Source organism: Argopecten irradians, chromosome 1 (genome assembly GCF_041381155.1).
Source record: "Argopecten irradians isolate NY chromosome 1, Ai_NY, whole genome shotgun sequence".
Lineage (NCBI taxonomy): Eukaryota > Metazoa > Mollusca > Bivalvia > Pectinida > Pectinidae > Argopecten > Argopecten irradians.
Window position 1 is genome coordinate 63,951,162 of NC_091134.1, and position 24,076 is coordinate 63,975,237.

Genomic DNA, 24,076 nt, shown 5'->3' on the forward strand with positions numbered 1-24,076 from the left:
ACTGATACCGATCAACTTGCTTGTACACATGTGAAGGACGGTCGGTCGAGCTGAAAGTTACAATACAAATCATATCATGGGTAGGACTTGAGGATTTTTGAAACATTTTAAGACACAGATATGCCCCGTTACGAATTAGCCTTGATTTTGAAGGATCTGCCAAGGGTGAGTATGCACAATAATAGAAGAAAAATAGCCAGTATTTACAAACTCGACATATTTTAAGCTTTAGTTCAATTTGGGACGAATAGGCCTAGTCTTTAAGTACATGTCTCACTGTAAGTGTTAAATATGTTTTTCATATGTCATTGTCCCTTTCCGTCGTCATTCAGTTTTCCAGGGATTTATTGAAGTTTAAGGAATTTATGCAGAGCATAAAAAGGTGAGAAACAAGTGTAAAAGGTTGCAGATGACAGTCACTAGTCAGCGTGGTCCTCAATATTCCAGGGGTTATCCACCCCTGGTGACCCCTGGACTATCTCATAGTAAGATCAGAAACATTCATACATAGAGATTGGAAACTCAGTCTTTGTCTATGTTGACAGGCAGAGGGACTTCCAGTTTATAGGTATTTTCCCTTGGCTAACTACTTTTAAGTGTATTCTTTTAAACATGATATTTTTGCATCAACACAAAGTTTAAACATTATATCATGGTTTGATGTGATCAGTTTTCCCAATTGATGTTATTTAATATGATTTTTGAAAGCATGAAAATTAGCAATTTTACCTGGTTTTTCGAAAATCAGGCATTCAAAACCGGAAGTGCATTTTGTTTTATTAATATATCAGTTAAAATGTTATATTTGCATGATGCTGTGAAACAGCATTCTTAGGTACGCTCGGAGAGCCTGTGCACATCTAAAGGCCCGTTCACACAGTAAAACAAGACACATACAATCAGTTTTATAAAACGTGTAATGCATAAACCTTCTATGTGCACACTGTAAACCTCAAGCTGTATATACCCCCTGCTGGAGTTCCCGTAACTTAATGTTAACACAACATTCTGACCATTGCAGTCAAGATGGACAACATGGAAGCAGAAAGATGATATTGATATACTGTACGAATGAGTTTTACTTGTGCAGGTTCACTTTATTAAAAGGTGTTGATATAAAATATTGACCATTTACTCTTGTAATATTCCTACAGTAATTAATAAAACTTTGTTATTCTCTCTAGTACAATTGATCTGCCATCATATATATAATTCTTATTTGATAAGTAATGAATAATTAGGTTCCTGTGTCCAGAAAATGCCGTTTTTGTACTCCTGGCATCCATTTTCTTTGTAAATTTTCTAATATGTGTATCAGTTTTTATGATGCTGTGCCCCATCCCTATCCCTGCCAGCTGTGAGCTGGTCACTGATTGGTCAGTCTGGCCAAAGTGTGTACGTCTTGGTTTACAGGATAGAGCATGCTCTATTCTAAAATGAGGTTTATCTTCCTGGCAGAAGGATTATGCTACAGAGGAATAAGCTAGTTCACACAATGCTATTTGCTTTATGCAACAAGGTTTATCATCCTTGATCTACTGTGTGAACGGGCCTTAAGCAATAAAACCACTCCGCGATGAAAATTTAATGTTGTTTAGTTCATTTTACATATTACTTGATTGTAGGAATAAATCGAACATCAGTATTCAAAAACACAAACATTGAATTTGTACATACATATGCATCATAGATGGTATGTTTTAAGTGTTCAGTTGGGACTCTATGATTTTTGTATTACTCCGCCATATAAGTATTCCCAAAAATCACGAACAACGCATTCTTCGATGTCTTCCTCCGCGACAGACTTTCGGTGGATTTTAATGTTTATTGTATAATGTACCTTTTATTTGGCAAAAATATCTGGCAATGATTTATTATTATTCAAAAGTCGGCAAAGCAAAAATCACGATAATATGTTCTTCCCGATAATATGTCACCAACCAATACTGGGTCGCGACCAGTTATGGTGATTTCTTCGTTGCGTTTTTGGATTTATTAAAAAAAAGTAGCAACCTTTGAAGACTTAAAATTCGCATAAACTATCTGTAGTCCAAGAAGTTTCGGAAATAGCATTCATTTTTTATATTTGAGATGATTCATACGAAATATTGGCAGACCTTTTCCCGACATCGACTGTACCAGTTATCGTGATTTTTCAACTTAGTAGAATTTACGATGCATACGAAGTAAGCTCGATCAAAATATATAATCTAAAAACAGATAGTGTTGTATAACTTCTCACAACAGATAACTTTGATACTCCATGGTAACATTATAGTTCCTCCCGGCGAAATCCATCCCATGCTCCTTTGGTGTGTCTTCACCGATGTTCGAGCATTTCGGCAAAAAAGCGGACCACGGATTGAGCTTGATCACGGATCGATTATATAACAGTGAACCGGAACAAGGATGCATCATTCAATCAATCAAAAGAGCTTGATATATCAATAAACAACAAACAAACAAAGATTAAGGTTTACCAGGTATATTAATAAGCAACAAAAAACTTTGTGATTTGTGATCAATGTGTTATTATCATTTTTTCACATTTCTTCATGTTTAAACCACAGCTACATGTACATGACATTTACAAAAGTTTTTCTATTAGGAAATACTAAATCATACATCATCAAATATTTGCTAAGATAAGTGATTAAAATAATGCATGTATTTGAAATTCAAAACATTGAAACAATAGCGACATTTATACACAATATTTGATTCAGAGACAGTCATGTAAATTCATTTACTGAAATAGATTAAGCCATTCAATTTGTTGGCTACAGATACAGGTATACAGATGCACATTGTTCCTAGTGTAGGAAGCTAAAGTTTGTTGTTAAGTTTTATTTTCTCAGCAAGTATATAATATGTTGACATCTGCATTTACGTATACACACTTATAGCTGCTAATAAATTATCCAGATTTAACATGCATAACAAATGAAATTCTCTTCCTCCTCATTATACTCTACACACACAGTGTGGTACCACACATCACAAACATCTCATATGATCTGGATCTAGTACAGAACAGTTCTTACAAAGACTTGCTAAAGTCTGATGCATTACATGAAGCTTTTTTGATGTTACCGACTAGCGTTCTTGTGAATTTAAAATAAATCTGAGTTTTATATGTAACGAAATAATGTACCTTTTATTTGGCAAAAGTATCTGGCCATGATTTATTAGTCAAAAGTCGTCAAAGCAACCCATGTTATTTTCTAAAAAGGAAACCAAAATATATTCGGAAATTGTAATATTTCTAATGTTATATTTTTCCGATAAATATTCTTAAATGTTAAATGGATATGAAGATACGGCTATGTTAACTTATGATATTTTTGTCTTTGAAGAGATGATGAAAATTCAACACTGCACACTTAATTAGTATACTAAATTCAATATTTAAATGAAAAACCAATTTCTTTATTCCTTTGTTTGAGTCCTTCATTCACAGCATCTATGAGTGGCCTTGGCACTTTGATTTCTTTCCAAAATCGCACTCAAACCATCTGAAAATTACTGAACTTTTATAGCATATCAAAGTTATTCTGCTGTATTTAACTATTTAAGAGTTTATCTTAAAGCCCCTAGGGACATACAGAGGTACATCTGCCTATCGTAAAAATGGCGAAGTTGCCAATCTCTATGTATATATGTTTCGGGTAAGACTAGAGGCAGATCTGGAGAAAAAAATCTGACCGTCACCAATCACAGGCCAGCAGAGACTTTCTTTGAAGATAACACAGAGAGTGATGCCCGACTTCAAAGCTATGCAGTCAATGTCAACCAAAGCGTATTGTTATACCCCGATAAAATAGTTTCTACATAAACTCTATATATATTGACAAAAATGCCAATAAATGAACTGTTCTGTCAAGCGGTCCAAATAACTGTTGAAATAGACTGTTAAAATGGACCTGAGTGACGTCACACCTTTAATTCTTTATGTCAATGCATTGTTTTGAATCATTGAGTATAACAAAACAGTTATCGACTGGGTTTTCGGGCAACAGATGATTTGTAATTGGATCCTCAAAGAAATTCTTGCCCTTGACCTTCGGCCTCGGGCAACAGTTTGTCTTAGGGTTCAACAAATCATCTGTTGCCCTTAATCTCAGTCAACAACTGTATATTGTTATTTAATTTAAAGGACCAAATTCAGCTGAAATTACTCATGTCTTGTGTTGGCTTCAGTTATACTATGACATACTTTTATACACATAAACATGTAGTGTTAAATACAATCTCGAAAAAACTTCTCTTTAGCTTGATCAGTTGAATGTTAACTAGTAATCCAGAGGTCTCAAGTTTAATCCTTAGCGGAGACAGGTGACTAAATTTATATAAAGTCTATTACATAAATAATCTAGGTGCTTTTAGAGTCTCAACTTGAGATTTAGGAAATGTGCAGAAAAGACAGAGAAAGTTTCTCTGTCTTTTCTTCACATTTCCAAAATCTCAAGTTGAGACTCTAAAAAAGTAGTTGTAAATAGTGTTAAATATGGTCTCTGCCACTCAGCTGACAGATTATTCTTCTTTTGCTGATTTGTCGGTAGATCTGTAGATTTTCTCGATTCCTAATTCTGCACTCGCGCGGAAATAAACAATGTTTATCTCATGATCCAAAGGGCCAGTGAGATTATAATTATGCCATGATGCAGTATCAGCTGTCATGCATCTGTCTGTCAGTCAACATATCCCTTAAATTGCTATTATACTGTACATGTATTTACAATCAATAGTTATAAATTGAATTTAACCAAATTTATCCACATGCAGAAACATGCTTGGAACAAAGGTAATTAGAGTTTGTATTTCCTTTAAATTGTTACTACTTGGTAGTATTAGAGTCCTGTATGGATTAACTATCATTTGGCCAGAAATATCCTTACCGGCAATTAGGAATGGAGTTTTGTTTAAATTTTGGCGCTACACGATTCTTGGCCCCAGGGGCTGGTTGGGCAATATAAGGTAATTCTTAATGGCAAATGGATTTTAATTAATAGAAAGGCAAGAGACATCCTTGGGCAAAAGGGAATTATAGAGTAAAATCTTTAAAATTCTGGTAGAAGTTAACACTTACCACCCAGTAACCTGCACTTAAGATTAGAGCATTCAATGGTATAACAAGCCAAGTTAGTTATAAATACACGCCCTCGATGTCATTTGTCTTACTTTGGTTAGCCCAAAATTATTATATGAATGGAGTGTAGTGAAGTTTAGACACTAGTTTCCGAGGGTGCTTTTGTTGTACTTCAAAATAAAATGCATAAATATTTCCCCAAATTTATTATCATCACATTAATATGGTTTTCTCTTTTTTTTTTCTCTAGGCAGCTCTTGCTAGTGCTTTAAAAAGAAGTTGTCAACATGTATGGAATGAAAAAGGCATTGTCAGGAAAATAGAAAACTTAGGAACGAAACAGTTACCATACAAAATCCATGTTCATGGTACAAAAAACATCACTGGAAGGTAAATATCAACTTAACTGACATATATAACAAAGGGAAAATATATCAGGGTTGTTTATCAAAAATCATCAAATTTGTTTAAAATTTTTATTAATCACTTAATTCAATTACTGATCTTCAGCTCCCTTCTCACTTTTTGAGGCCCCAAATTGCCCCCAATTAATCAAATTTTACATTCCTTGAATTAGATGTATACTAAAACTATATAAAAATTGTATATGTTTCTTTATTTGATTTCTTTTGCAAATGGATTAAAGCCCCATTATGTTTTGGGGTGAAAAAATATCGCCATAAAGTACCAAACTTTGCTGAATAGTAGAGCATATATCCTTATGAAAATATCCGCTAATAAAAAATGCCCAACATTTCCATATTTTTGAAAAACAATAGAAAACCCCTATTCGGAGAGGGGGAAATCCGTAGTTCCGCCCCACAACCAAAACAATCTAGTACGCATGTGTAGGCACATAAAAAGTGGAATTTCCCTAACAAACTTCAACATCATGCATGGCAAACGCAACTCGCCAAATATGTGTCAGTGATCGCGAACACACATGGGTCTGTTCCTTCAAACGGCGATAATTTAGCAGTCAAGTTGCTCGCTCTCGATCGACTGCACGTTACGAACCCACGCATTCCATGCGTGGACCTACAAATGCATGTTGTATATGTGTGTATTTACATGTAGTTTCTATATAAAACTAGACTAAAACTATTCAAAAAGTTTTTGTTCTTGAATGGAAAGCAAGCAATTAACAAAATTATAATTACAAAGGTATTTGTTGATCTTATGTATTTTGTAATAAAGATTTATAGATGCCTATAGGGCCTAATCTAGCTTTATTGAAATGTACATCGAAACCGAACACACGTTTGTGTTACCTGATGAGGCCTCCCAAGGGGTGGCTCAACAAAACTCGTAAACAAATGAAAGTAAACACAAATACGCCATGTCGTTACCTGCTATATAGATATTACACTTTGTTTCTTTTTATAATAATACAGCGATGTATACATACATACGAAGTCTGTAAGCCTAATTGTTCTACTCCATCGAAGACCAAACATAAACTTAGACCAGTGTTTGAGACAACAGGGTCAACGACGATATCGGCATATATCGGATATATCCATGACAAGTGATCATGATCATGAATTACTAACTGAGTGCAATCCACATTGTAGCATAAGATTATTATTATGAACTTTGTAATTACTGCATGCAGAAACATATATACAAAATATATATTTGTTAATTTTTTATTTGCTGACATATAATTTAAGATTTACATAACATTCATACATGCAATCTATTGAAGATGTTTCATACAGAAACAATAGGCCTAATCGGATGCACATTCACACTACTTGCGGAAGTCAGTGTTCCGGTGTGTGTATTCTTGCGCGGCAACCACTGCGTTTACGCAAGTGTAAACGATTTCGCAGTTGGTAAGGTTATATAGCAAAGAGAAAACGGAAATGTAAATATGTATATGTAATACGGTGTCAATATATAAAGAGAGAAAAATACCTATAAAGCCAAACACCTGTGCATGAACCACATGTAGGCCTATGTGATTCCTATCATCTCATAATTCATTGCATACACGGGACAGGAAAAGGAATGGATACACAATGTAGAATAGTTTGGTTTGATTGAATAGTACCAAGAAATAAAGTATAAAAACAGTCCGTTAAAGATGCTCCACCGCTGACAAATGGTATTTTTTTCACTATTAAAATAGGAGCAGACGATTTAGTAATTTTCTTCAGTTACAAAAGTTACTTACTTTAGACCATTACCACCATTGAAAAGTTTGAGCTTCTAATTTTACTTCACGTTAAAAATATAAAAAATAATTAATTGCATCCCGAAAAAATTCCGTGCCACTATATCCTATATGGAATGAAGTACTGATTGCGCATGCACCAAAGGCGAAGTAAATTATTTTATATTATTTCTGTGTTAATTTTATATATATACACCCGATTAAACACCAATTATTGTTCAAATGATGAATATTATTTATGCTCTGTCGGCGGTGGAGCATCTTTAATGATTTCTGCACAGTTCATCAAGTGAAGAAGATCTGGTGGAAAAGTATACCTAAAAAGCTGAAGAAAACCTGGATCAGTCCTTCATTGAAAAGAAGAGAAAATGGGGAAAATATCCGTTTTAAAAAGACTGGTAAAGTCCTAGGCATCACGAACTTATTTTTTCTTACATATTTTATTTAGCGCATAAACTTTTAGACTTGCTCCATAAACCGAACTTTTTCTATAAAGCCAAATGCTAATAAACATAATTCACGTTCAGCGTAAAATGGAATGCACACGCGTGAAATAAGAGAAATTTCAGTTTCAATTCCCTTTTCCTTTTTACTACATACATGTATACAGTACGGTACCTACGGTACTAAGAATTACATACTGACGGAAAATGATAGTCCACCAGGTAATGATAGTCCACCAGGTAGCATCAAGAGTCAAAATAATATATGTTGTGTCTTTTTAATGATGAAACTCCAATAGTTTGACAATATTTATATCCCCTTAGTTCACTCTAATACCGACGTTTGTACTAATATAAATGCGAGTCTTTGATTAGTTTAATTCGTTCTGTGTACATAAAATCGTAGGCCTATATATAAAAATGCCCATACGATAATTAAAACTCATGTACCTGGTAATCAATACTTTAATGTATACACGCATACTCTGATGAAATGTATGATGATCCTTTTCTAACCACACGGAACGTAATCGAGAAACATTTAATTAGTTAATTTTACAGAAATGAAATATCGACAGGTATCGGCATATATCCCCCCCCCCCACAGTTGGAATGTATACCAGAAAATGTTGACATGTATAATTGATAAAAAAAAAATAAAGGAGATAATAGCAACGGTATAAATGTCAATTAAGTGCTGGGTCCTAGCAAGCACATATATGTTGGGTACATGAATACTGAGAATAGATATATATATAGATGTAGTAATATACGATATGTATACATATATTTACAAATAACGTATATATACATGCAGTAACCGTGTTGATCATGAGCAAAGTAATATAATACAGACATGTCTCAACATACAATTTGATGTATCTCGACAAGCGCCAATTCCAGTGATCTTTCATCTACATGTACTATCACATATTTCATAGACATAAAAATATCGTTAGAAATTACCCAAAGAAGAAATAGAAAGCAGTTATAATACATGTATATAGTAAGCTATTAGTCCACCTCTTTATGTATGTTCTGAGTATTTAGATATACTGTGCTCTCCTAACTCTCAAATTATGAATAGATTAGTAGTATCATGATATTTATTTATATATATATATTTACGGATAAATACTGTATTTATCTCAAATAATTACACGAGAGGAAAGTTAAAATCAACCGATCATTACCAAAATTGACACGGCCATATGTTTATATTTGTACGATAAAATACCCCACATGGTGCCCCATGTATGCATTTCACTATTTACATCCACTATTTTTCGATTAATACGTATTTTGTATTAAGCTTTATATAAACAATATATAACCTTTGACAGGACACATTTATAATCTGTGAAATCTAATATGTATCATATATACTTAAACAATTATAGAACATTGTATTGCTCACCGTTTGCTCAAAACTACCCTCTCTCTTGGCCACGCTTGTTTTGTTTACCTATCCGGGTATCGAACATACAATGTATACGTATACACGAGGTATTTTTAACTATGCAAATCAACCCATTCTATTTTAAGAATTCTTTACTAATTGATTATTGCGTAATTATCTTCTTTGGAAAAAAACCAAATGAAGAACCTTTCATAAGGGATGTTATTGTATATTTTAGCAAAGTTTGGTGAAAGCATAATGGGACTTTAAATTGCTTAATCTGAAAGATTAGCCCAAATTTAGTCCTGTTAATTGTAAGTGCCCCTTCATGTTTTCAATGTTTTTATTTGGTCGAATACCAATAACTTATCAAAGGATACCAAAAGAGCTCAATTGAAATAGATATAATGTCAATTTTTATCATTCTTATGTTAGAAATGGATTTTAAATTGAAAATTAGGATGTTACATTTAGGATATTTTTGATAAATAATTGTCAAATGGTTGATAAAAAGCATATAGATTGTCAATTTTGTTATCTTTTTGCAATAAATGAAGAAAGGTGATAGCTCTGTTATGAAACTAACCATTTATCTTAAAAAATGATATTGGTAACAGGAATGATATCCAGTAACAGGAATGATAGATTGTACTTAAAGTATCCTCATCTCCTTTCAAAAAAATAGAAATATCTATTTTATTAAGTAATTCTTAATGTTAAGTCTCTAGTATTGTAGAAAAAATGTGTACTTTATGCATAAATATGAAATTTACAATAAACCAAGTAACAGGAATGACACAGCTACACATGTCATTCCTGTTACTATTTCAAATTTGATGGTCATATTCAAAATAAAACACACATTTAACATTGCTCTTCTTAGAATTTCAATAAAATGGAAATTTCTTGAATAAGGTTCAATCATAATATACAACTTTCATCTTTTTATATCAGTTAAACTATTTTTGTTGCTACTTTGTCATTTCTGTTACCAAATGTCATTCCTGTTACCTGGTTTCAATTCTGAATATTTTCATAGTCATACAGTTGTACAAATATTTTTGTTGCTATCATTTGGTTATGATTTACTTATTTTAATTTAAGAATATTATTTGAACAAGATGATATCAAACTAGACCAATAAAATTTATTTTATAGAAATAATCATTCCTGTTACCACATTGTGTAATTCCTGTTACCTTTTCAATGGTAACAGGAATGACAGTAATAGGAATGACTGAATCTTAACGTTTTCACTCATTGAAATATAACCTTCACATGTCATATCAAATTAAGTTATATATCTTGAAAATATAACCAACTCTTAAAATGATAATGGTAAATTTCATAGTTTAGGTACATATACTTATGAGATGCCCATATAGTAACAGGACTGACATATAAAAGTGATTTTTTCCTTATCTGACTTTATCAAATCAAAATCCTCCTTTCAAAGCACTTTCATCTACATCTAAAGCTTATTTTCTAGAGAGGGAGTGCATACACTACTCAGTACTAGCATATAACAGTTCTAAGGGAGGGGAACTTTTCTGTTATGGACAATTAAAGAACAGTAACAGGAATGAATGCAATATTGCGGATAGATATAAATGCAGAGAAAAAAAAACATATAGAAAAATTCTTGTCTATATCTTTTATATTTTATTAAAATCCCTACATCACTGCATTTTATTCTAATGTGTTACCTCTTTGTAGATTGTCTTATAAATACTTGTTTTAAAGCTTTAAAAAGTTATATCAATACAGACATTAGGAATTGGTCATTTATAGGTGTTAAAGTTGCTGTAAAATGAAAAATTTCAACAAAAATCACATATATCTTGATTTACCATTGAAGAAGACTATGATTTGCTGTTATTAAGATCAAATTGCATTGCTCTAGCTGGTCCACAGCGGACAAGAATATAGCAATTTTTGTAGAATGACCCATACAGTTTATGCTAGAGACTGAATATAACAAACATATCACACGTCTCCCTTTAATCTATACAGTATTTAAATTCTTAATGGGCAATCATGCTCTCACAAGTTCATGACTATATCAATGGCTGATGCACATTGGTTGCTAGTGATAGGCCAATGATCGAAAAAATATTGAAGATTAGCTAATTGGGAAAAAAATTCAAACTGATCATTGATTAAGAATTTGTAAAACCAATTAATCAATTTTTTTTTGAAAATGGTCCTAAATCTTTAGATTTGTCACAGAACTTTTGATTATCATAATTCAACTGAAGAATTAGCCCATTTTTATTACCCTACATACATTGTTTCCATACAGTACAGTATCCATCATGATGCACTTAGCACACTATTACCTCATGATTCAATTGATATTCATAGAACTCTTGCCAGTTATAAACATAGTTATACATGTACATCGCAAAAATCTTGGAATAGTGTTTTATTCTAATAAATAGAGCAATTATTTCTAATAAATAGAGCAATTATTTCCTGAATTTGAAAACTGATTATAATCAATAATCCATCGATTTTGACGTTCCAATTATCGATTATGAAAATGACACCGATTCCCATTCTATTGGTTGTTGCAGTAACTTAACTAAAAGGCTGAGATTAATGATGTCAAATATAATAAAACTTACGGTATTCGACCCAATAAACACCGGTACCCAGGGCATTTGTAAAATTGAAAACAAATTAAAAGTTGCTAATTTAATTAGTAATAAGACAAAATTATTGCAAATCTAAACAGTTTTGTGCAGTTTTGGTCTTTATTTATACCTTGGCAATTGAAATCGAGGCCTTAGAAATGGGGAGGTGATCTTATGGGGATGTAGGCGCTTATTTGGGTGAATACGGTAATTCATTATTGGATTGCCAAGAAAAGCGGTTCAGCAACACAAATCTATCAAACCTTTTGTTATAGATACAGTGTAATCCTCAAAGCAAACACAGATTTTTCACACTTGCACCAGTAAAATTGTAGTAATGGATTTATGTTATTTTAAGTTATAAGTCAGTCATAGAAATTAATCAATTATTTTCACTATTCTGTTATTCAATAACTTTATAAATTAAATCGTATGTCTTAATTATGTAAAACAACTAATAATACATTGGTGGATACTGATACAATGAATACATGAAGTATTTCCGATTATGTTCTTTCAGCTACTTTGTTGTGAATTTTGATTCCAATGCTTTGTCAAAGGAAGCAATAGAAAACAGACTACGCCAGGATACTGAAGTAGTTCGTCCAACCATATTCACAATAGCTGAAGACGAGGAACGCCCATGCTCGCGGGGAATAGAGTGCCAATTTGGTGAGGATGTTTCTCATATTGGTCAACGACTGTCATGGAGGACTAAAGCTCTAAAGAAAGCAAATATGTACAAAGATTTGAAAAGGACAAAAAAGAGTTGAGAATGTGAAGAAACATGCGATAAATAGTGTGCTAGGATGTATGACAGTTTTCATGATTAACACATTAATCAAGTTTCTAAAGACCTTTCTTGAGTACTGAAGTAAGTACAAAGTTAAAAGTTTGACTTATGTGTCAGAATAAACATGAATAGTACATTGTTTATCATCGGTGATAAAAATGATTAGCTGCTAATAAATGTTCAAATGAATGATTGAATGGCATATCTTTTGACTAATTGCATTAAGCATATTGGTTGCATTTAAAATCCTAAACATGCTGCACAACTTTTATGTACCGGTATGTCACTTTTTAAAAATATAATATTAACCAAATTGGTCATCACAACCTAATTTGAAAATTTCAAAATTAGTTAGTATATAAACTTGCCTGAAACAAAAGGGAAATTAATGATGCATTGTATTTGTAATAAAGATTGATGTGCGTGATCTTTGATGTTGTTTATAGAATTACATACATTCATATATGGTAACCATTATATTCAGATATATCTATGTGCATTGGCACTGTTAACCAACTTGATTTGCAATTTGCTAAGTTTTGTTCTCAGAGGGAAATCAATCGCTAGTATAAACAATAGAACTTACCATGAAATAATGAGTCATGAACTTATTGTGGAAATGTTGGTTCACAGTATTTCTTTGGTATATATTTACTGAAATCAAATTAGCAGACGTCTAATTATGTCTGTATCTCTACATGTACACAATGATCGACCGACTACTCCCCCTAAACTACTGGAGGGACTTCAATGAAACCTGTGTGTAATTTATAAGGAAACACACTACCTCTACCTTTTCAGGTTTATGCCCCTTTGTTACAAAACAAAACGCTGACCTCCTGGATGGCACTTCTAGTTGGAGTTGATTAATCCACCACCCTACACATAACAACAACATTATAAAAACAACATTTGTTTTTTTCTAGATGTACATGTGTATTTTGGTTTGTTTGGGACTGATGACATGCTTCAAATTGTGACTTAACTTTACTCTGGGACTGATGACATGCTTCAAATTGTGACTTAACTTTACTCTAAACTGGCTGTAGTGATTTACAGGTCATGTAACTGTCAGAGACACATTTTCCTGTCAAACATTTATGCATCCTTTGAGAAATTACCATATTTTTGCCCATATGTTGCACACTTTTTTATATATATATTTACAATTGAAAATACAGCATATTTGGGTGCTCACTATACACAGGTACAAACGTTTGACCCTGTCCACCAATGGCTTTAAGAAATTCCGAATATGAAATAAATAGTTATTACAAGTATTGAAGGCTTTACAACTTATTTTAAATTTCCAAGAGACTGATCATAATTAAACAAATCAACACATCTTCAACTGGATACACACGTTGATATTGTATCTTAGAAAACAAACGCAGTTTTTCAGTCATAGCAGGTCCTATTACTGCCAATGTTACACTGTGGAAATTGTAATTATTTCAAAACCTATCACTTTTAACAATTTAGAATTTCCAGTTGAAAGTTTGTCTATAATGACGCCCAAAGTGGTAATATTGTTTGTGATTGGTAAAAATATCACAATCGACTTTGGAACTTCTGCGGTAAAAATCCGTAACTTGTGCAGATGGATATTCTATCGAAAGAGTCCAATGTCCAGTTGAAACATCTAAAGTCCAGTAAAAATACTCCTGAATATTCTTCCAGAAACGTCTAACGTTCAGTTAGTTATATTTGAAAGCGACTAATGTACATTTTGCGGAAGCGTGTGATTCTAACCCTAGACTAATTAAATCTTTAAATACTGAACATTCTTTCGGAAGCATCGACTTGTTAAACTAGGTTAACATGATTTACAAATAACATTGTATCATCCTCTATACGTAAGGGGTTACTATCAATCTACCCAGGACTATGTCATAGCAAAACTGAAAGCAACGGAAGACAATGAAATTTTGCTTCTTTGATTTACATCATTTGAATCAAATAACGGTGCGTTGTATGATTTTGAAAGTGGGCGTCGTTCTCTGTAACCTTCAAATGCAGTTATTTTACATTCCTGTGATTGGTCAGTTTTGTTCTCCTTCAGTTTCACTATGTCATAATCTAGGGGTAGAATATTGAGGATCTTTTATAATCCTGAGTTCACCAACTCAGCTTAGTGTCTGTAGTTTTGTTATAAACAGTCAAATTTTGCTGAGTAAGATATTCCTGTGTTTCCATCTACAGCCTCGACCTTCAACTCCGTGCCGCCCATTATCATCCTGACCTTGACCTCTCTGTCGGTATCCCCCGTGAGGTTGGGCATCCTGACGTTAATTCTGCCGAGTACCCGACACCCTGATTCAGTGGTGTATGTAGGGTTTTCAGACGGAGACGAAACAACTTCAACGGTCATTCCAGTTTGGTTTTTATGAATTGGTCGGAAAGAACGAAAAGGTGTTGCTTGACCTGTCTCAATCGTTGTACCAATCGTTATTAACTTCGAGAAGACATCGGAACAGTATTCTTTTCCCTCGATGACAGTGTATTTCTCTCGGGAATGGCAGGTATTATCAAAATTAGTACAAGTGGAAATACCGTATGTACATGTTGACTTCCTCCATCCGATGATATTTGGGTCATGACCGAAACTGACGGCCCCTTTGATGACGGCCGAGTTTGCCTCCCGTGGGGTATGTACCCGGATAGAAGGGAATGTTTGTTTCATGTCGGACTGCAGGACTTGGCTCTCTGAGAACCCTCCCACCAAATATATGTCACTGACCGAGATAACTTCCGGTTTGTCCATCAACTCCATTACGTGTGCTACGATCTTTCTGACTGGACCCTTGAAGAACTCCTCTATCACATGGAATGGTACATTAAGTTTGTCGCCTCTGATTCTGACGGAATGCCTGGATGCTTTTGACGGATCTAGGTGTCTAACAAGACAGTAAGGGATCCTGATATCTGTTGCTGACGTTGTGGCTTTCCGGCCAAAAGATCGTTTCACGATTTCGAATTCTCTCTCTAACTGCAGGATTTTGGATTTTGACATTTCCCTGATAGCAGCAAGTCCGAAGACCTTCAACAAAAATGCCTGGAATGCGTCATCGACCTTCACTCCTCCCCATTGTCCGCCCGACGGGGGAATGACCTCCTGTAGCTTGCCAGCTTGACGGACCTTGTGTACTGTTACATCTACTGTGCCACCTGTGACATAAGTGTAGACATTACAGAAAAAATTGTTAACGGTATGTCATATATCTTATTATTATACCTGAATTGAGAATGCTGCATTCTGATTGGTCGAGAGATATTTCTTATTTCACACTATCACAGTTAACGTGACAATAGGCACAGTCACCCTCTAGTGCAGGTAGTATATAATATAAATCTGTTTCAAGTAGTCATGATTCAGACGGAATGACGGCTTTTAGACTCGCACGTGGAAACTATATGATGGCTCAATTTGTCTTATGAATAAAGGTTACAATTTTGAACTAATGTTAACTGGAGGCATTTGCGAATGATTAAATTTAAAAAAAAAAAAAAAAAAAAAAAAAAAGTCTATAATGAAGTGTTTTCTCGTGAAATATATACCTCCTGCGTCGACAATCATGAAAGTGCTTCCTGACTGAAACTGACCCAGGGGAACGTTGGTCTTGCAGTACAAAGCGGCAGCTTCGGGTTCAAGAGCCAGTGTGAGACAATCACTACTTATTCCTGCCTGTGGATATAGTGACAACATGAATTTAAAACCTAACTCTATTGGTATTAGTGAGGAACAACTAGATCCTTAATGGATAACCATCTTGTATGCTAGATAATAGTAAAACTGTTTGGATCATCTGACACCAAATCCCAAGTCACATTTAGAGGGACTAAAATTAGGATGTGTACAAGTAAATATCGTATATGAACAATTGCAATTATCTTAATCAAATAACTTGTGTTGCTTATTTCATATTTGACACGAAATTCCTCATAAACCTACTGGAAGACACCAAGAGACATTAATGATATTCTACCTAATGCTATAAAATCTATAGAAATTGATTGTGATGCAGTTATAAAGCATCACACACCTTGTTATTTGGGTTACGTTTATTAAAATAACGGAAAAACGAGTCTCCTTGGAAACTATTTAGTGAAAAAAATTGCCAAACATCTACCTGTACTGCGGCCTGTCGCATGAATTGCTTGGCAGCCTCGTTCCAGATTGCGGGCACAGTAAGAACCCATTTGGTATCTTTTGTTCTTAAGACCCTTGAACTTAATATGCTATAGAAATGATCTCTGAGGTACTTGATACCGGCGGCAAATACATCCACAGCAGACATTTCCTTTCCTGACACGTCCTTCATCTTTGTCCACTGGTTCAGGTCCTAAAAGGTACATGGAAAGTTGGTGTTTGGCTCGTGTCATTAAAGGCAAGCAATGCGGCATCAGTAATCACAAAAATAAAAACAAAAACATATCGAACATAACACTATTCAACACACTCAACGCTTCCAGAACGGTGGAACGTAGAGATGTGTTTTCCAGATTATCTGCACCCAATGTGTGTTCCACATTTTATTTTACCTCGGTTCTAAAAGCTTTATGATTTGCGTCAATACCATTCAATTGATTACGTAACTTCCAGTATAAGTAATAAACTGTTAATCAGGTTTTGTATTAGTGATGGGTTTGAAATAATTCCAGAAAAGATATAAATATTTGGATAACATTTATTTCGCGGTTCAAGATAAATTTATTATTTAGGCAAAGTTCATGAATAACTTTTATAACCCAGGAAAATACAGCGAAAAATGTTCGTTATAATAAAAAAAAATAAGGGCAAATACGCGGGAACCCAACTTAACCAATACATTGTAAAGTGTTCTATATTATTAAAATATCTAATTGTGTTTAAAACGTGTTTAATTTCACAAAATATAATTTCGCAGATTTTCAAAGTAAATCCATATACCGGTAAGCCAAATAATAAGACTAACAAATGAGAAATGTTCCTTATGTACTACTGTATCGCCAAATTACTCGGAAAACGGTCCCTGTAGGAGAATATATCATCTGGAAATGATATACATGTATCATCAATATATCTGGTATTAAATACGTCGTATATCCATCAATATATCTGGTATTAAATACGTCGTGTATCCATCAATATGGTGAATATTTATATGAGAGTTTATAAAAACAGTATTTTATGTTAAAATCACATTTCTTCCATTAGCTAGAATATATAGTTCCATGTTTGTGGTGGGTGAAAATGTATACAGCCGGATTGGAAGGATTACACCGGAAGTATGAAGTATGAGTAAGGGAAAATACAATGTACATGTACATATAAAAATGTTAGACGTGTGGGCATACCAAATCATTAACTTCGACGAGACATATAGTGGAAGACTTTTATTGTTAAATTAACAAAATGGAAAAATCTTAATGGTTAAAATATACAACACACTAAACAAAATAAAATAAGAAAGGACCTTCTAATATAGACAAAAACACGCTACATAAATAATTCATAATATTCACTAAAACATTTCAGAAATATTCGCTGCTTTAGTTTATCACCATTATTTCCTAAGTTATAGAAGGCATTTGCCTCTCTTTTTGCTTGCTGACAAATATAGAAACACGTGCACGTGGTGATGTTCAGTATAAGATCCAAGTCCCGATTGATAAGATAAGATGACTTACATTTCCCCTATAAATTACAGAAGGATAATTTTTTTCATTATTTAAATCAGTACTTTTTGTATCGAGAAATCGGGGCCTGGTGCCAATATTAGAGTCACTGATATAAGACATATGTTATTACAATGGGGACAACCTATGTCACCGGAAGTGATATCGGGAACACAAAAACAATGAAAAAACGCCCGCTTCCAGATGAAAATCGGGTGAAATTGTGACATAAAAGCAATGCATCTTCTAAACTTATCGTGCGTCAAAGACAGTGTATTGTTTGAGACTCTGTGAAACTATAAGATATCGTCAAACTAGCTCAGATTATGCAAACACCTCGACACAATATTTTCAGACAGCAGGGATATCGGTCACATTTTATTCACTAAAACGTTATAAATTGCAAATAAATAAATTTTGCTGCCACAAAACTGTCCCGTTTACTAATATGTAATATATGACTGTTGGAAGAAAATATTTCATTCATTATATCTGCTAGTGGAGAATCATATACGGTGCTTAATTAGAAATTATGAAAGTGATATCGGTCACACTTAGAACTTTATGGGTAACGCTTCTCGATACATAAGCACAACATTACATAATTTGCATAATGAAGTCACGATATGTAAAGTCGAGAAGCATTCCGAGAGAAAAATGAACATGGCGCTGACGGTTAAAGTAAGTGAGCTACACGATGTTTAAATGGAGTTCCTACAAAGTACGGGTCATGACGCCTCCAAAGGAGATAATGGATGAACACAGTTATGGATACTGTTTACCACCACAAGCGTAGATTTTGTGATTTTGGCTTGGTTTTTGAGGTACCCATTAGAGCCGAGACGACATTTCGACCGGACAGGGAAATGTCTACCTAGCATATTTTTCGTAAATTTCCCGATTCATCAAGCCATAACTTCGTCAATACTTGGTCAATTTTGTTCATCAAGCACTCAATGGAAAGATAAATTATTTCTCTTTAAGGTAAGATATCCGTCAATGTTGTATAAAACCCATTTATTAAAATAATCACGGTTTTAAAAAAATAGGTCCGTTTTTCTCGACCGCCGAGTTCATACCCTTGATACTATAATATATATATATATATATACTATTGGTTAAAAATTTTTCGTGCCAGGTCCCTGTGCCCCAAAACGAGCAAACCTCGCCTCGTACATCAATATCTTTGGCAAGACCCCTTACTGTTAGCAAACGAGGAGGACATTGTCACTTTCACAAATACAGGTGTCAAAGTCAGTAAGAGATCAGAGAAAGACTACTATAAAATTAGCGTTGAACAGTGGGGCTATGGCAACAGCAAGATACTACAGGAAATGATTGAACATAGAGAAATAGACACACAAGGTATTAATGACTATCTCGAGTACACAAAAACTGTAAACCGTCTTTTCTCCAAATATGTGCGAGGGAGTGTACTGCTTTTTGATCGTGAGTATCTAGAGACCCAACATAAGGAGCAGTTTCGATGGGGTACACCACAGACGGTGATCCAAGACTTTCAGCTCATACTCAAGCCTAACAACATGACGACCAAGGTCCTACAGGGAACAACGACAAAACGCGAGAACTCGTGTAACAAGAAAACGCGGTCCATTTACTCCAGACAATCGTGAGATATGTCGTAAATTTAATGCCGGCACATGTGACTACAAAATGTGTAGACTGGCTCATGTGTGCTCAGTGTGTTACGCTACACACAGTGCATCATCTCATGGGGAATAAAAAAAAAAGTGACATGTACCCCCACCCGGGGGTTTGGTACTGTTCCTGATAGTAGTGATAACAAAAGTACCAGTGTATATAGTGTTAATAAAGACAATTGTTTAAACTTTGAGTCCTGGCAAGCCCTCCTCCCTAAAGATGATGTTGAGAGAGACTTCATATTGGAAGGTGTGGCCAACGGTTTCCACATAATAGATTCTAATATGGTGGATCAGGTTCAACCAGCAGAAGTAGAAAATTATAATTCGTGTAAACAACACTCAAAATTAGTTCAAAAACAGATCAAGTGTGAAATATCAAATGGTAATTATGTAATTACTGAGGAAAAGCCGGTCATTATTAGTGCTCTAGGAGCTATACCAAAATCCAAGACCAAAGATAGACTAATTCACGATGCTAGTCGCCCTATAGACAAATGTGTAAATAGTTACGTTACCAGTGACTGTTCATGCTCTTATATGGACTTGCGCGAGGCAGCCAAGCACATAACACCTGGGTGCTATCTTTCAAAAATTGATTTGAGCTCAGCTTATAGATCAGTTAAAATTTATCCGTCTAATTATAAAGCCACTGGTTTGAAATATATTTTTGATGGCGATACATCCCCCACTTTTATGTATGATACTAAGCTCTCTTTTGGAGCATCAAACTAGTGCCGTTTGTAGAATGCTGAAATGTAAATATGTTTTTTTAGCAATAGCATACTTAGATGATTTTTTAGTGTTTGGTAAAACATACGATGAATGTTTTAATGCAATGGTTAAACTTGTACAGTTACTTCGTATTCTTGGTTTTGCTATTAATTGGTCAAAGTTAGAAGGCCCTACCCAAGAAATTGTTTTTTGGGTGTATTGATCAATACTGTCTTTATGACTTTTTCGTTACCATTTGATAAACTTGTATCTTTTTCCGAAATACTTATGAACTTTTCTTCACGAAAGCGAGCAAGTCGAAAACAACTTGAGGTATTAATCGGAAAGTTAAATTGGGCTTCACAAGTGATAAATGGAGGCCGTACCTTTTTGCGTAGAATCATTAATATGAAAGACAAATTGTGTGACAACTCACATAAAATGATTCTATCGTCGGAGTTCTTCGCAGACTTGCATTGGTGGATCGCGTTCATATCTGTCTTTAATGGAACATGTGCAATTCTAGACAATAAACCGATTACTTCAATACAGACTGATGCGTCCTCCGAGGGAGGTGGCGGTTATTATAATGGGGACTATTTCTATGTGAACTGGCAACTAGATTTACCTCCCTTGGCACAAGAACATATCAATGTGAAAGAATTCTTATCAATCTATTTTGCTTTTTGTCGTTGGGGGCCTACCCTCTGTAATAAACATGTTATTGTATATAGCGACAATAAGTCTGCAGTTTCATGGATCAACAAAGGGACATCGAGGAACGCTCTAGTTATGTACATAATACGTCTCATGTTTTGGATGTGTGCAATTAACAATATTTCACTAAAAGCTAAATATATTCCAGGAATCTATAACAATATAAACTATGCCTTTTATATTCATGGATTCCGTCGCTTAGCCTTTGTGAATTCAGTGTTTACGAACTTTCTCAGCATATGTCATTACACTTTATATCTCACAGGTGGCTCCACAGTTCGAGACTTAGAGGCAGCAGCGGCACTCTACAAAGAAAAGGCGTGGGCTAAGTCGACACATTCTACATACGACACACAGGCTAGATGCTTTCTGGAATTTTGTGATACTATCCACCAACCCACGATTCCAGTTTCGTCCTCGGTACTGCAGATGTATGTGACATATCTTGCAAGCAATCGTGGTTTCCGGTATGGTACTATTCTACAATATCTCAATATCATTGTCCATATGCACAAGATATCTGGTTTTAACGATCCTGTGGCTACTGACTATCAACTTAACCTGGTTCTTCGTGGTATTAAGCGCGATTTAGGTACCGCTCAATCCCCAGTGGCCGCCATCTCGCCGCATCAACTATTAAAAATCAAGGCGGTTTTGAACTTGAATGATTTGTCCGACCTTGTATTCTGGTGTGCTTGTTTAATCGCCTTTTATGGACTTCTACGCCCTGGGAATGTTACAGTTAAGGGATCCACATTCGACAAAGATACTGATGTTCGACGTATTGATTTGCTTCCCCATGAATGGGGATTCCTGTTGTGTTTGAGTAAGACAAAAACTATACAATTCAGAGAGAAAGCAGTAGAGGTTGTATTACCTAGGACAGGGAACGCCCTATGCCCCGCGTCCGCCTTGCATGCTCTGTTACGCCGTACAGGGCCTGTTGACCCGCTTGGACCTCTTCTAATTCAAGAAGATGGTTCTCCATTGAGTTATAAGACATTTTGTGCAAAACTACAGCTTAGCTTAAAATTAGCAGGGGAGGAGAACTCTCATATTCGCGCCCACTCTTTTCGCCGGGGTGGGGCCTCATGGCTCGCAAAGTTAGGGTTTTCCATCGAAACCATTAAATCGATTGGATATTGGTCGAGTGATGCTGTGTTGAGATATATCGAGTCAGATTTTTCGACAAAATTGAATGTAGCCAAACAGTTTGGTTTTTCACTATGTTAACTTGTCAAGGTATTTCTCTAATGTTAAAGTGTTACTGAACATTAGGTTTTGAGTTCAAAATGAACTATAACATTGATTTCATTATTATTGTCATTATTATTATTACAAGCTAACCGATATTTACATAATATATCATTGGCTTCTTAGGTAAAATATATGTTTTCGTTTAAAAATCACATACAGTGTATATAACAATAATGACAATAAAAAAGCTATAGTTTTGTAATTTGCGTGCACCTGTGTTTTGGCTGAGGTGACCAAGATTGCATTTTACGGTCTCGGAATAGCAGTTCAGACTGCTTGTTTTACACATGTTCATAGAAATTTAACGGTTGAAAACAGATATATCTAGATTTAATATCCCATTAAAAGTTACATAATATAAGACCACGATCGAGAGCAACGTGGGTAGAGCAACGTGGGTAGCGATAGGCCAAGGACATCTCCTTGCAGGCGGCGTATGGGATTTGCAAATTATTTAGTCTAGATGAAATAAATGTTTATTCTTATTACTGGTTTATGTAAATAATGAATGTTCTTGCAATATTTCCAACGTTGGACATTTTTATTTTGCTAAAATTAATATCGATGCTGCTATCGTTTATGCGAGGAGATGAGATGAAGAGGTTTTGCCGAGTCATCTCGGTTTTCCCTGTCGACACCAAAATAAAACTTGTATTGTAAGATAGTGACTGTGTACAGGGGCGTAGGAAGCGGGGGCAGGGGGGGTAACTACTCCCCCCACCCCACCCCACCCGTTTCCCAGGGGGGGGGGGGGGGGGCAAACATGTCTTTTTGCCCCTCAAGGGATTCTATGTACTATTTAAAAAAAATGTCTCTTAAAAGATCAATCTGTTTATGTCTTAGCGAGACAATTTATTCATTTTTTTATGTTACACAACAATGTGCCGATGGTGTGAAGCCGGTGTATTCAGATCGAGTAGGGTTGCATAATGTTATGACGACACAATTATCATTTCTAAATGCAGGTAGCTTTAAATCGAAAAATTTCAATGTTAAGAACGCTTTATAATCATTAAAATACATCGTAAAACTCATCTCAGCCATTCTAAATCGTATTTTTTTCCCGGTGGAGACCCTCGGACCCCCTAACACCAAATTATCGCGCCTTTGGGCGCTCGAAAATTCATCAAGATGCATCGTAAAACTCATCTAAGCCATTCAAAATCGTTTTTTTTTTTCTGGGGGAGGCCCCTGGACCCCCCAAACACCAAAATCTCGCGCTTTCGGGCGCTCGCTAATTCATCAAAACTCATTCAAGCTATTCTAAATGGTAATATTTTCCCGGGGGAGGCCCCGGACCCCCCAAACACCAAAATCTCGCGCTTTCGGGCCCTCGCAAAATCATCAAAATTCATTGTAAAACTCATCTCAGCCCTTCTAAATTACAATATTTTGGGTTACAAAATATTGAGGACCTTTGCCCCCCCCATTATGTTTCATCTTCCCACGCCACTGGTGTATTCTGTTTATCCTGCAACTTTTTCATTATATATACAGAAGATGGTATTCAAAACGAAGCAAATTGCCTGT

At 34.9% G+C, this 24,076-nt stretch overlaps 2 protein-coding genes and 1 pseudogene across 3 annotated transcripts in view; 2 read left to right on the top strand and 1 right to left on the bottom strand.

The window, feature by feature from the left end:
* Positions 1-6: 6 nt before the first annotated feature.
* On the top strand, positions 7-12,966 carry LOC138304982 (small ribosomal subunit protein bS6m-like). The gene is made up of 3 exons (XM_069245402.1): positions 7-165; positions 5,340-5,479; positions 12,267-12,966. The coding sequence occupies exons 1-3, from the start codon at positions 121-123 to the stop codon at positions 12,517-12,519; spliced, it is 438 nt and encodes a 145-aa protein (XP_069101503.1). The 5' UTR covers positions 7-120; the 3' UTR covers positions 12,520-12,966.
* The window catches only part of LOC138304938 (heat shock 70 kDa protein 12A-like), a 28,046-nt gene continuing 11,142 nt past the window's right edge, over positions 7,173-24,076 (bottom strand). Inside the window, exons 3-5 of one of the 2 annotated variants that reach the window (XM_069245365.1) lie at positions 16,670-16,882; positions 16,143-16,224; positions 7,173-15,707 (exon numbers count right to left, since the gene is read on the bottom strand). In XM_069245365.1, coding sequence (XP_069101466.1) covers positions 14,689-15,707; positions 16,143-16,224; positions 16,670-16,882 — 1,314 coding nt within the window. In that variant the 3' untranslated portion in view covers positions 7,173-14,688. Of the gene's footprint in view, positions 15,708-16,097; positions 16,225-16,669; positions 16,883-24,076 lie in introns of both variants that reach the window. The other variant, XM_069245356.1, reaches the window with a different exon arrangement.
* Positions 20,144-22,619, top strand: LOC138304952 (uncharacterized; annotated as a pseudogene).